The sequence below is a fragment of the Nerophis lumbriciformis genome, linkage group LG02 (genome assembly GCF_033978685.3).
Source record: "Nerophis lumbriciformis linkage group LG02, RoL_Nlum_v2.1, whole genome shotgun sequence".
In the NCBI taxonomy this organism is placed as follows: domain Eukaryota; kingdom Metazoa; phylum Chordata; class Actinopteri; order Syngnathiformes; family Syngnathidae; genus Nerophis; species Nerophis lumbriciformis.
The window spans coordinates 60080001-60093944 of NC_084549.2; the positions used below are offsets into that span (position 1 = coordinate 60080001).

At 38.4% G+C, this 13944-nt stretch overlaps 2 protein-coding genes across 2 annotated transcripts in view; one reads left to right on the plus strand and one right to left on the minus strand.

Annotated features, from left to right (window-relative positions):
• The window catches only part of thumpd2 (THUMP domain containing 2), a 10217-nt gene extending 7856 nt beyond the window's left edge, over positions 1 to 2361 (minus strand). Inside the window, exons 1-3 of the mRNA XM_061965968.1 lie at positions 1450 to 2361; positions 1233 to 1371; positions 796 to 1140 (exon numbers count right to left, since the gene is read on the minus strand). Coding sequence (XP_061821952.1) covers positions 796 to 1140; positions 1233 to 1371; positions 1450 to 1560 — 595 coding nt within the window. The 5' untranslated portion in view covers positions 1561 to 2361. The remainder of the gene's footprint in view (positions 1 to 795; positions 1141 to 1232; positions 1372 to 1449) is intronic.
• LOC133609912 (uncharacterized) overlaps positions 1076 to 13944 on the plus strand; it is a 38358-nt gene continuing 25489 nt past the window's right edge. Inside the window, exon 1 of the mRNA XM_061965978.1 lies at positions 1076 to 1262. The gene's annotated coding sequence lies outside the window, so the exon portion shown is untranslated. The remainder of the gene's footprint in view (positions 1263 to 13944) is intronic.

The following is a 13944-nucleotide window of genomic DNA, read 5'->3' on the forward strand; positions in this document are numbered from 1 at the left end:
TGAGGTAGCGACTTGTCCAGAGCGCACCCCGCCTTCCGCCCGATTGTAGCTGAGATAGGCTCCAGCACCCCCCGCGACCCCGATAGGGATAAGCGGTAGTAAATGGATGGATGGTTATATATATATAATATACTATATATATAATCTTTACTTTCAACTCTTAAATAGCTAGATTAAACTCTCAATCTAACAGCCGATTATAAATTTGTATTATTTTTGGAGCAATGACAGCTGTAATGACATTTGTGTTATTTGTAATAATAATAATGGATTAGATTTTATATAGCGCTTTTCTATTATTAGATACTCAAAGCGCTCACAGAGAAGTGGGAACCCATCATTCATTCACACCTGGTGGTGGTAAGCTACATTTGTAGCCACAGCTGCCCTGGAGTAGACTGACGGAAGCGAGGCTGTCAGTTTGCGACTACGGCCCCTGCGACCACCACCTATCATTCATTCATCATTCATTCACCAGTGTGAGCGGCACCGGGGGCAAGGGTGAAGTGTCCTGCCCAAGGACACAACGGCAGCGTTTTGGATGTCAAGAGACGGGGAGCGAACCTGCAACCCTCAGGTTTCTGGCACGGCCGCTCTACCCACTACGCCATACCGCCCCATTTGTGTCAATATTGCAACATTCTCTCGTCACACTACACCTGTTTGCTCGTTTATTCCAATTTTTTCACGTTTTTTTTTAGTAATAGTATTATTTTTTTTAAAGAGCTGCTGGCTGCAAATGTATATTATATACTATGAAAACCACTTACTGTAAAGTTGATTGTGTGAGCTTACCGTGTTTTCCCGCAGTCAAGTCGTCCACTTCCCCGCTTTTCTCATCCTCCTCAGCACGCGGCTCATCTTCACAGTTCATCTTCCTCTTTTTCTTCATCGTCTGGGACATCGACCTCCTTGTTCCCGGGGTCTGTTTTCCATTGAGTGCACTGCCAGCCTCCTCCTTCTCCTCTTCCTCCCTGTGGTCACTTCTTCTCAACTCCTCATCACACTTCTCTTCAGCCTCCCTCAGCTCTCCTGTGTTAACCGCGAGCTCCTCCTGCAGGCGCCTCCACGTCATTGCAGCATCAGTCCACAGTTTCACGTCGTTTATCAGCGTAGACTGCAGCACAGAGGCCGCTCTTGCTGTGTCAACATACGACAAACAAACAGTTGCTCAACAGTTCTATTTAGATTGATCATTTTTTTAAAGTTAATTTGCGTGTTTAAGCTGCTACCTGGACTGGTGTAAGCGGGCAACTTCACAGGTGAGTCATGCTTCAACAGCAAGAAGAGTCTCTCCGCAGACTTGATATCCCGAATTGTGGTTATATTCGCACAGGAAGTGAACAGCACTTTACCTTGGAACATTTTAACCTACAAAAGCACAAACAACCAGTACGTGAAAAGACAAGTTAGCTGGACAGTGTCTACTCTAAATGATCCACTACTCACGTCTTGGCCCGTTAACTTCCGCGTCACCTCGTCGACTAAAAACGGCTCCATTCCGTTACCGGCCGTGCAGAAGTATCGAATTAAACTCGGTTCCGTGCTCGTGTCAACCATCGTGTTCACCGTTAAATCCTATCTTAAACAGCAAACGCGAGTAAAAAACGCATTTTTGCTGAGTTGAACCGCCATGTTTGTTTACACCGGAAGCGGAAATAGGCCGACAAGCAGCTGCATTGTATTATCACGACCAACAGGGGGCTCTCGTCGACAACAACAAAGACTTATACAGGACATTCAATCATCATCCCACATTCTTGCCCTTTATTGTTAAATATGGTAATGTGGTGCCTTAACAATTCAACAAACATCCCAATAAGCCTTCATTAGGATAGATTAATTCACTTTGTGATAGTTTTACAGAGTGTGAAAGCTTATAAACACAGAAACATAACATCATTTAATCCCAAACCATTCCGCCCACCAGGCTAATGCAATGACAGTCATACTTATGAACCGTGGCCTTTACAAATGACATTTGCTTTTGAAGCCTGGCTGAACATGGGCCCCGTGTCACGACTAAGTGACCGATGGGGCAGTTACAAATGTCAAAGGGGGTCAAATCTTTTTTCTGAAGTAAAACATGAGATCAGACCCCTCTGCTGTGCATGCTTTAGTTTTTTAAATCAGGGCGAAAAATATGTCCAGGTCTTAAAATGACATTTATTTACAATACAACGTATTAGACATTAAAAAGAAATAACAATGCAAGGTTCACTGAGTTAAAGTTGGTTAGGTCTTTTTTTGGAGGGCGGGGTTATTGGCCGATACCGATGTTAAACCATTTCGATATCAGCACTAATCAAACATACTTTTATCATTTTAAATGTTAGAAAAGGTTTGATCTACATTGATAGGTACGATAAACCCTAACTTTATAACAGATGTATGCTTTTGAACAAAAGTATTATTTTGTTTATTTAAGTTGTTTTTTGGAGACACCTGGTGGGCAGAATAATATATTAAATTAAGTTCATTGATGCCGAAAGTTGAATGATCCAGACACGTTTGTTACTGGATATTAGGACTGGACAATTGATCAAATGAATCTAACAATTTCGATTTTGGCTTCTGTTGCATTTGGACCAGTTGTTCCTCCCAGGGAATTCAAGTCGCAAGTCGCTCCCAAGCTCTTTACGACACTTAAAGCTGAGTAGAAAAACCACCAGATACAGAATAGGTATTTTGTAATATATTTGCAAAGCTTTGTAAATACATTGAGACCAGTCCAGCATAGAACATTCAATCGCGCCGCTAAGAAAGTCTGCCCCCCTCCCATGAAAAACCCTCTCCCCTCTCAAGTCTCTCTCCCTCCCACCCTCGCAGTCATGTCCCTCCAGCCCAAAACACATGCCCATCGTCCTCCGCACCTGGACATAAGGCTAGATAAGAGAAAGGAGTATCTCTCTTTCTTACATTCCTCACTCAAGGTTAAGCACACAGTATTTGCAGACAACCAAAAGACCACAATTGGAAGAAAAACACTAGCTGTTTTGTAATATGATTATGAAATAAAAGAAGTAACACTTAAATTCGGATATATGTAAATATCTGCCTCCAACACTTCTCACAATCATAAAAAACAACGACAAAATGCAAATGCCTGAACTTACAACAGTGAAAGAGATGAGTGGGTGTTGGAGTGAAAACAAGACCACATACTTTTATAATTTTAAATGTTAGAAAAGGTTTGATCTACATTGATGGGTACGATAAACCCTAACTTTATAACAGATGTATGCTTTTGAACAAAGCTATTATTTTGTTTATTTAAGTTGTTTTTGGAGACACCTGGTGGGCACAATAATACATTAAATTAAGTTAATTGATGCCGAAAGTTGAACGATCCAGACACGTTTTTTACTGGATATTAGGGCTGGACATTTGATCAAATTAATCGAACGATTCCGATTTTGGCTTCTCACAATCATAAAAAAACAACGACAAAATGCAAATGCCTGAACTTACAACAGTGAAACAGATGAGTGGGTGTTGGAGTTAAAACAAGACCACATACTTTTGTAATTTTAAATGTTAGAAAAGGTTTGATCTACCCATCCCCTCGCCTCCCAGGGGGTGAACAAGGGGATGTGTCAAATGCAGAGGGCACATTTCACCACACCTAGTGTGTGTGGGACAATCTTTAGTACTTTATGGGTACGATAAACCCTAACTTTATAGCAGATTTATGCTTTTGAACAAAAGTATTATTTTGTTTATTTAAGTTGTTTTTTGGAGACACCTGGTGGGCAGAATAATATATTAAATTAAGTTCATTGATGCCGAAAGTTGAATGATCCAGACACGTTTGTTACTGGATATTAGGACTGGACAATTGATCAAATGAATCTAACAATTTCGATTTTGGCTTCTGTTGCGTTTGGACCAGTTGTTCCTCCCAGGGAATTCAAGTCGCAAGTCGCTCCCAAGCTCTTTACGACACTTAAAGCTGAGTAGAAAAACCACCAGATACAGAATAGGTATTTTGTAATATATTTGCAAAGCTTTGTAAATACATTGAGACCAGTCCAGCATAGAACATTCAATCGCGCCGCTAAGAAGGTCTGCCCCCCTCCCATGAAAAACCCTCTCCCCTCTCAAGTCTCTCTCCCTCCCACCCTCGCAGTCATGTCCCTCCAGCCCAAAACACATGCCCATCGTCCTCCGCACCTGGACATAAGGCTAGATAAGAGAAAGGAGTATCTCTCTTTCTTACATTCCTCACTCAAGGTTAAGCACACAGTATTTGCAGACAACCAAAAGACCACAATTGGAAGAAAAACACTAGCTGTTTTGTAATATGATTATGAAATAAAAGAAGTAACACTTAAATTCGGATATATGTAAATATCTGCCTCCGACACTTCTCACAATCATAAAAAACAACGACAAAATGCAAATGCCTGAATTTACAACAGTGAAAGAGATGAGTGGGTGTTGGAGTGAAAACAAGACCACATACTTTTATAATTTTAAATGTTAGAAAAGGTTTGATCTACCCATCCCCTTGCCTCCCAGGGGGTGAACAAGGGGATGGGTCAAATGCAGGGGACAAATTTCACCACACCTAGTGTGTGTGTGACAATCATTGGTACTTTATGGGTACGATAAACCCTAACTTTATAGCAGATGTATGCTTTTGAACAAAAGTATTATTTTGTTTATTGAAGTTGTTTTTGGAGACACCTGGTGGGCACAATAATACATTAAATTAAGATCATTGATGCCAAAAGTTGAACGATCCAGACACGTTTGTTACTGGATATTAGGGCTGGAGAGTTGATCAAATTAATCGAACAATTTCGATTTTGGCTTCTCACGATCATAAAAAAAACAACGACAACATGCAAATGCCTGAAGTTACCAGATGAGTGAGTGTTGGAGTGAAAACAAGACCACATACTTTTATAATTTTAAATGTTAGAAAAGGTTTGATCTACATTGATGGGTATGATAAACCCTAACTTTATAGCAGATGTATGCTTTTGAACAAAAGTATTATTTTGTTTATTTAAGTTGTTTTTTGAGACACCTGATGGACACAATAATACATTAAATTAAGTTAATTGATGCCGAAAGTTGAACGATCCAGACACGTTTGTTACTGGATATTAGGGCTGGACATTTGATCAAATTAATCGAACAATTTCGATTTTGGCTTCTCACAATCATAAAAAAACGACGACAACATGCAAATGCCTGAACTTACAACAGTGAAACAGATGAGTGAGTGTTGGAGTGAAAACAAGACCACATACTTTTATAATTTTAAATGTTAGAAAAGGTTTGATCTACATTGATGGGTACGATAAACCCTAACTTTTTAACAGATGTATGCTTTTGAACAAAAGTATTATTTTGTTTATTTAAGTTGTTTTTGGAGACACCTGGTGGGCACAAGGCTTTTGACACATTCACAAGTGAATGCAACGCATACTTAATCAACAGCCATACAGGTCACAATGAGGGTGGCCGTATAAACAACTTTAATACTGTTACAAATATGCGCCACACTGTGAACCCACACCAAACAAGAATGACAAACACATTTCGGGAGAACATCCGCACCGTAACACAACATAAACACAACAGAACAAATACCCAGAACCCCTTGCAGCACTAACTCTTCCGGGACGCTACAATATACACCCCCCGCTACACCCTACCCCCTTACCTCAACCCCGCCCACCTCAACCTCCTAATGCTCTCTCAGGGAGAGCATGTCCCAAATTCCAAGCTGCTGTTTTGAGGCATGTTAAAAAAAAGAAGGCACTTTGTGACTTCAATAATAAATATGGCAGTGCCATGTTGGCACTTTTTTCCATAACTTGAGTTGAAGTTGTTCTCTTATTTTGTAAAACCCTGTTACATTGTTTAATGCATCCTGCGGGGCATCACAACAAAATTAGGCACAATAATGGGGTTAATTCCACGACTGTATATATCGGTATCGATTGATATCGGAATCGGTAATTAAGAGTTGGACAATATCGGAATATCGGATATCGGCAAAAAAGCCGTTATCGGACATCTCTACTATTTATATCTGTGTGTGGCATTGCATTAGTGTTTTACAAGCTTCTCTTCTTATTCTACAGAATAAGATGGACGGTGTCCAACTTTGAATAATCAAAAAATTGTCAAAATTTCCAAACTTCCCGATCTTAACTTCCCGTGGTAAATTTCCGGAAATGTACCGGAAACTTTCCACCCCTTTGCAACCCTAGTAAGTAATATGCAACTATAATTATTTAATAATTGCTTGTATTGACAAATGTGCTGTTTTATACTGCAATATTGTTCAATAAAGGACACTTATTACGCTTGTGTGCTTGGCTGTTGTATTGCTGCTAGCTCCTAGTAGCCTATAGTTATAAGTTAAAGTTAAGTTAAAGTACCAATAATTGTCACACACACACTAGGTGTGGCGAAATTTGTCCTCTGCATTTGACCCATCCCCTTGTTCACCCCCTTGGAGGTGAGGGGAGCAGTGGGCAGCAGCGGTGCCACGCCCAGGAATCATTTGACATTTGAACGCAACACTCCTACTATTATTTTACATGGTAAACACTTGAACACAACATTCTTACTATTGATGTACTTAGTAGACATTTGAACGCAACACTCCTGTTTGTTTTACTTGGTAAACACTTGAACACAACATTCTTACTATTGATGTACTTAATAGACATTTGAACGCAACAATCTCGTTAATGTTTTACTTGGTAAACACTTGAACGCAACATTCTTACTATTGATCTACTTAGTAGACATTTGAATGCAACACTATTATTTTACTTGGTAAACACTTGAACACACAATCCTTCCTCTTGATGTACTTAGTAGACATTTGAACGCAACACTCCCACTATTATTTTACTTGGTAAACACTTGAACACAACATTCTTACTTTTAATGTACTTAGTAGACATTTTAATGCAACACTATTATTTTACTTGGTAAACACTTGAACACACCATCCTTACTATTGATGTACTTAATAGACATTTGAACGCAACACTCCCACTATTATTTTACATGGTAAACACTTGAACACAACATTCTTACTATTGATGTACTTAGTAGACATTTGAATGCAACACTCCTGTTTGTTTTACTTGGTAAACACTTGAACACAACATTCTTACTATTGATGTACTTAATAGACATTTGAAGGCAACAATCTCGTTAATGTTTTACTTGGTAAACACTTGAACACAACATTCTTACTATTGATGTACTTAGTAGACATTTGACCGCAACACTCCTGTTTGTTTTACTTGGTAAACACTTGAACACAACATTCTTACTATTGATCTACTTAGTAGACATTTGAACGCAACACTCTCGTTTATGTTTTACTTGGTAAACATTTGAACACAACATTCTTACTTTTAATGTACTTAGTAGACATTTGAATGCAACACTATTATTTTACTTGGTAAACACTTGAACACACCATCCTTACTATTGATGTACTTAATAGACATTTGAACGCAACACTCCCACTATTATTTTACATGGTAAACACTTGAACACAACATTCTTACTATTGATGTACTTAGTAGATATTTGAACGCAACACTCCTGTTTGTTTTACTCGGTAAACACTTGAACACAACATTCTTACTATTGATGTACTTAATAGGCATTTGAACGCAACAATCTTGTTAATGTTTTACTTGGTAAACACTTGAACGCAACATTCTTACTATTGATCTACTTAGTAGACATTTGAACGCAACACTCTCGTTTATGTTTTACTTGGTAAACATTTGAACACACCATCCTTACTCTTGATGTACTTAATAGACATTTGAACGCAACACTCCTACTATTATTTTACTTGGTAAACACTTGAACACAACATTCTTACTTTTAATGTACTTAGTAGACATTTGAATGCAACACTATTATTATACTTGGTAAACACTTGAACACACCATCCTTACTCTTGATGTACTTACCGTAATAGACATTTGAACGCAACACTCCCACTATTATTTTACTCGGTAAACACTTGAACACAACATTCTTACTATTGATGTACTTAATAGACATTTGAACGCAACACTCTCGTTTATGTTTTACTTGGTAAACACTTGAATACAACATTCTTACTATTGATGTACTTAATAGACATTTGAACGCAACAATCTCGTTAATGTTTTAATGTTCAAACAACAAAACCAACACAGTGCATGAACTCACAACAAATTACACACCTGCAAACCAGTCAGCTGTTGCCGTATCCGTAATACGCCGATAGGGAGAAGTTTGTATTTACATGATGAGTCGGGTGTGTTTTGACCTCGGCCGACCCCCTGAGGCCGACTCACCAAACCCCTAGGGTTCGAACCCAGGTTAAGAACCACTGCTCTAACCACTAGGCCACTAGCCGACCATGTTTACCTTTTGTAAATGACTAAAATACAAGAAAGTAGTAGCAAACATGCTACAGGACTGCTTGTATCGGACATTTTAGATGCAAGTTTTTCTTTTAAGTAATTTTTATTGCTATTATCGGACCAATATCTGATATTAATATGGGCTATCACACTTCACTACAACATCTCCAATTGTAATTACTCTCTCAGCCCTGTCCAACATAATGGAGTTGCATAACAGCCCGCCTCACTTTTAATCTATTTAATAGTTTCCTGTCCTCACATCTTCCTCCTCGGTCCATGCGTCCTATTGTTTTTTTGCATGAATGAGTGGCAAGAGGACAAAAAGCAAGTTTCATACAAAGCCATACGTCACAGAGTGGCATGTGTATCAGACAGCATCCATTTTGCGAGGCTGTTACGTCCACTTAGCAGCAGCAGGCCTAATTATTGCAAGTGGCAGCAGCTGAAAAGGAGAATTAATACCGGCGTTCTGCATGGACACGTTTAATATTACGGCCTGATGAAAGTTGTCAGAGTGAACGGCGGGGACACAAAGAAGGAACAGAAGCATTCGTCTTGTTTAAAAAAATGTGGGCTTTCAGGGTCCTTGCAATCACCATCCATCTCACAGATGCACATGACAACTACTTTAGACCTTTCATGGCACTGAAATGCGAGGAGGGGGGAGGGGATTATAATATCACCCACAACATTTGCATATTTGAAGAGGAGGTGGAAGCATGTGACATTTTTAATCAAATGACTAGATTTTCACAAGATGAATGCTCACAAAAGTCGTGCGATTTGGTGTAACCTTTAAAGCGGTTAATGATGTCGCGCGGCACTTCACATGTGTTATTTTGGTGTTTGGCTTTTTAACAGAGGTGGCTAGAAGAGCCAAACATTGTACTTAAAGTGTCTTTGCTTTGGATTTAAATGAATCAAGTCAAAGTACAATGTTTGATAGAGTAAAAATAAGTGTTCAGGGAAAAAACTACTCAAGTAATGAGTAACTTCTGATTTATTTACTATTGCATTAATTGTAGTGTGTGTGTGTGTATGACACGGGAGACGTTATGAGTTTAATAAGTACTCTGGCCCCCCCGCACGGGACGTATTCTAATTAAATCCAAATATCTGGCAGGGTTATGGTTGTAAATTTGTCGCCATCTTGTAGACAACGTGAGCAAATCAGGTCAATGACCATGAATTGGGCGTTGGAGGAAACACAGCATTTACTTGTATGACCCATTCCAAGCAACCTTCCCCGGTCATGGCGGGGAAAAAAAATCGAATTACAACCAACACAAAATGTCAGCACGCATGGTCACACATAATGTGCTCACTGAACGTTGTGGATTTTATCAAAAACGTCAACGCACCATGAAAAAACTAAATAAAAATTACACCCATTTAAAACATTAGAATGCATGATGGGAAAAAAATGCAAAATGCTCTACACTTATCCATGTTTAACTTTAAGGTGTTCATCACAGAAGTAAACAAAGTAGGAGTCGAACCTTCACATAGTCTTAATAACTAATTATATATCCAATATATTGGCGATGTATATATATATATATATATATATTTTTTTTTTTTTTTTTTTTTTTTTTTTTTTTTTTTTTCTCGGCTCTCGACCAAATTTTTTTAGCCGAATGCGGCCCCCAAGTTAAAAAGTTTGGACAACCCTGATATAAGAGACCCTATTACAGAATATACTACAAAAGATGCACATTTTACAGTCAGTTGTGATGTTATAACAGGGCTAATTTTAGCATATGCGCAGCTAAAAGAGTAAACAAAAAAATCTACAACTCTGTACATACTGCAATGTACAGAGACATCTTAGATGAAAACCAGCACTTCCCATCCAACCTGATGGAATTTGAGAGGTGCTGCAAAGACGAATATTTAAACTGCCAAAAGATAGGTGTGCCAAGTTTGTGGCATCGTGTTCAAAAAGACTTGAGGCTGTAAGTGCTGCCAAAGGTGCGTCAACAAAGTATTGAGCAAAGGCTGTGAATACTTTATTTTTAATACATTTGCAAACATTTCTAAAAAAAAAACATGTTTGCATTGTTAATATAGGGTATTTTGTGTAGAATTTTGAGGGCAAAAATGTATTTATTGTATTTTGGAATAAGGACGTAACAACAAAATGTAGAAAAAGTGAAGCGATGTGAATACTGATTTTTTTAATAAATTTGCCAAAATGTCTAAAAAAACAAAAAATGTTTGCATTGTTAATAATATGTGGGGTATTGTGTGTAGAATTTTGAGGACAACAATTTATTTATTCTATTTTTGAATAGAGCAGTAACATAACAAAATGTAGAAAAAGTGAAGCGCTGTGAATACTTTATTTTTAATACATTTGCAAACATAAAAAAACCAAAAACCTCTTTGCATTGTTATTATGGGGTATTGTGTGTAGAATTTTGTGGACAAAAATGGGTTTATTCTATTTTGGAATAAGGCTGCAACATAACTAAATGTAGAAAAAGTGAAGCATTGTGAATACTTAAAAAAAAATTAAAATTAGCAAACATTTCTAAAAAAAAAAAAAAACATTTTCGCATTGTTATTATGGAGTACTGTGTTTATAATTTTGAGGACAAAAATGGATTTACTCAATTTTAGAATAAGGCTGTAACATAACAAAATGTAGAAAAAGTGAAGCGCTGTGAATACTTTATTTGTAATAAATTTGCAAAAATTAAAAAAAACATTTTCGCTATTTTATTATGGGGTATTGTGTGTAGAATTTTGAGGACAAAAATGGATTAATTCTATTTTGGAATAAAGTTGTAACATAACAAAATGTAGAAAAAGTGAAGCGTTGTGAATACTTAATTTTGAATAAATTTGCAAAAATGTAAAAAAAAAAAAAAACATTTTCGCATCGTTATTATGGGTTACTGTGTTTATAATTTTGAGGACAAAAATGTATTTACTTTATTTTGGTATAAGGCTGTAATGTAACAAAATGTAGAAAAAGTGAAGCGCTGTGAATACGTAATTTTTTTTCTAAAAAAACCCCAAAACATTTTCGCATAGGGGTATTGAGTGTAAAATTTAGAATTTTGAGGACAAAAATGGATCAAAGTCACTGCAGAGTGTGTGTCCAAAGCGTGACTCGCTCAACTCGGAAGCCGAACTATGCAGGAAAGATGATTCCAATTTTAGATCTTATTTCAACCGCTGTATCTTCCACACTGACTCCAGTCTTCATTTTGGGGGAAATAATAGTGTGGAGGCTTTTATTCCTGCCACAGGGTTTAATAAGGATTTATTCCCCTTGTGGGTAGCAAACTGTAGCAGGGGTGTGGGTGTGTGTGTGAGAGAGAGAACTCATCAGGACCAATAGAGTTTTAAATTCCCTGCAAGTACATTTTGAGACTGAGACAACTTAATAGGTCAGTTTGAGGTCAAAATGTTGTATTCTTGTTTTAGACTTACACCGCTGTAAGAAGTAAACATTGGGATTAAAGCGTCTGGCCTCATTCTCGTCTTCTTTATCGTCTCCTTTCCTCCCGATCGCTACCTGACTCCCCCTTTTTCTCCCTCCGCATCTTTTCATGGCCTTCATCTGAATTTCTCATTCTCATCTTCCAACTGCGATGCAAAAGAGACCTTTACAAAGACGTGAGAAAAAGTAAGAGGCAGTGAGAGTATGAAAGAGAGAGTGTGTGTGTGTGCAGTGAAATATTCATTTGCTGGTCGAGGAGTGTGAAGCGTGTCAGCAGTGAGTCAGAGAAAGATGAAGAAGCAGGCGTCCATCTGACAAGAGTGACACATCAACAGGCGGGCGTAGCGTGATGGATCCATGGCCTCGGGCGTGTCGAGTACCCGTAGCGCTCTCTTGTTTGAATTTGAAAAGCATTTTTGAAATTGGTGTGGGTCAAGCTGTGGCCATAATAAAACTTCCATTAACTCTTCCAGGCTGTGTTGGGAGCAGTGTTCAGAACTTCTATTTGTAACAAGTAATCTAATTACCATATTTTTATAAAGCGCACCAGTATATAAGCCACACCCACTGAATTTTACAAACCCTGTTTCCATATGAGTTGGGAAATTGTGTTAGATGCAAATATAAACGGAATACAATGATTTGCAAATCCTTTTCAACCCATATTCAGTTGAATATGCTACAAAGACAACATACTTGATGTTCAAACTGATAAACATTTTTTTTTTGCAAATAATCATTAACTTTAGAATTTGATGAAAGCAACACGTGACAAAGAAGTTGGGAAAGGTGGCAATAAATACTGATAAAGTTGAGGAATGCTCATCAAACACTTATTTGGAACATCCCACAGGTGAACAGGCAAATTGGGAACAGGTGGGTGCCATGATTGGGTATAAAAGTAGATTCCATGAAATGCTCAGTCATTCACAAACAAGGATGGAGCGAGGGTCTCCACTTTGTCAAGAAATGCTTGAGCAAATTGTTGAACAGTTTAAGAAAAACCTTTCTCAACCAGCTATTGCAAGGAATTTAGGGATTTCACCATCTACGGTCCGTATTATCATCAAAGGGTTCAGAGAATCTGGAGAAATCACTGCACATAAGCAGCTAAGCCCGTGACCTTCGATCCCTCAGGCTGTACTGCATCAACAAGCGACATCAGTGTGTAAAGGATATCACCACATGGGCTCAGGAACACTTCAGAAACCCACTGTCAGTAACTACAGTTGGTTGCTACATCTGTAAGTGCAAGTTAAAACTCTCCTATGCAAGGCGAAAACCATTTATCAACAACACCCAGAAACGCCATCGGCTTCGCTGGGCCTGAGCTCATCTAAGATGGACTGATACAAAGTGGAAAAGTGTTCTGTGGTCTGACTAGTCCACATTTCAAATTGTTTTTGGAAACTGTGGACGTCGTGTCCTCCGGACCAAAGAGGAAAAGAACCATCCGGATTGTTATAGGCGCAAAGTTGAAAAGCCAGCATCTGTGATGGTATGGGGGTGTATTAGTGCCCAAGACATGGGTAACTTACACATCTGTGAAGGCGCCATTTAATGCTGAAAGGTACATACAGGTTTTGGAGCAACATATGTTGCCATCCAAGCAACGTTACCATGGACGCCCCTGCTTATTTCAGCCAGACAATGCCAAGCCACGTGTTACATCAACGTGGCTCCATAGTAAAAGAGTGCGGGTACTAGACTGGCCTGCCTGTAGTCCAGACCTGTCTCCCATTGAAAATGTGTGGCGCATTATGAAGCCTAAAATACCCCAAAGGAGACCCCCGGACTGTTGAACAACTTAAGCTGTACATCAAGCAAGAATGGGAAAGAATTCTACCTGAGAAGCTTAAAAAATGTGTCTCCTCAGTTCCCACACGTTTATTGAGTGTTGTTAAAAGAAAAGGTGATGTAACACAGTGGTGAACATGCCCTTTCCCAACTACTTTGGCACGTGTTGCAGTCATGAAATTCTAAGTTAATTATTATTTGCAAAAAAAAAATAAAGTTTATGAGTTTGAACATCAAATATCTTGTCTTTGTAGTGCATTCAATTGAATATGGGTTGAAAAG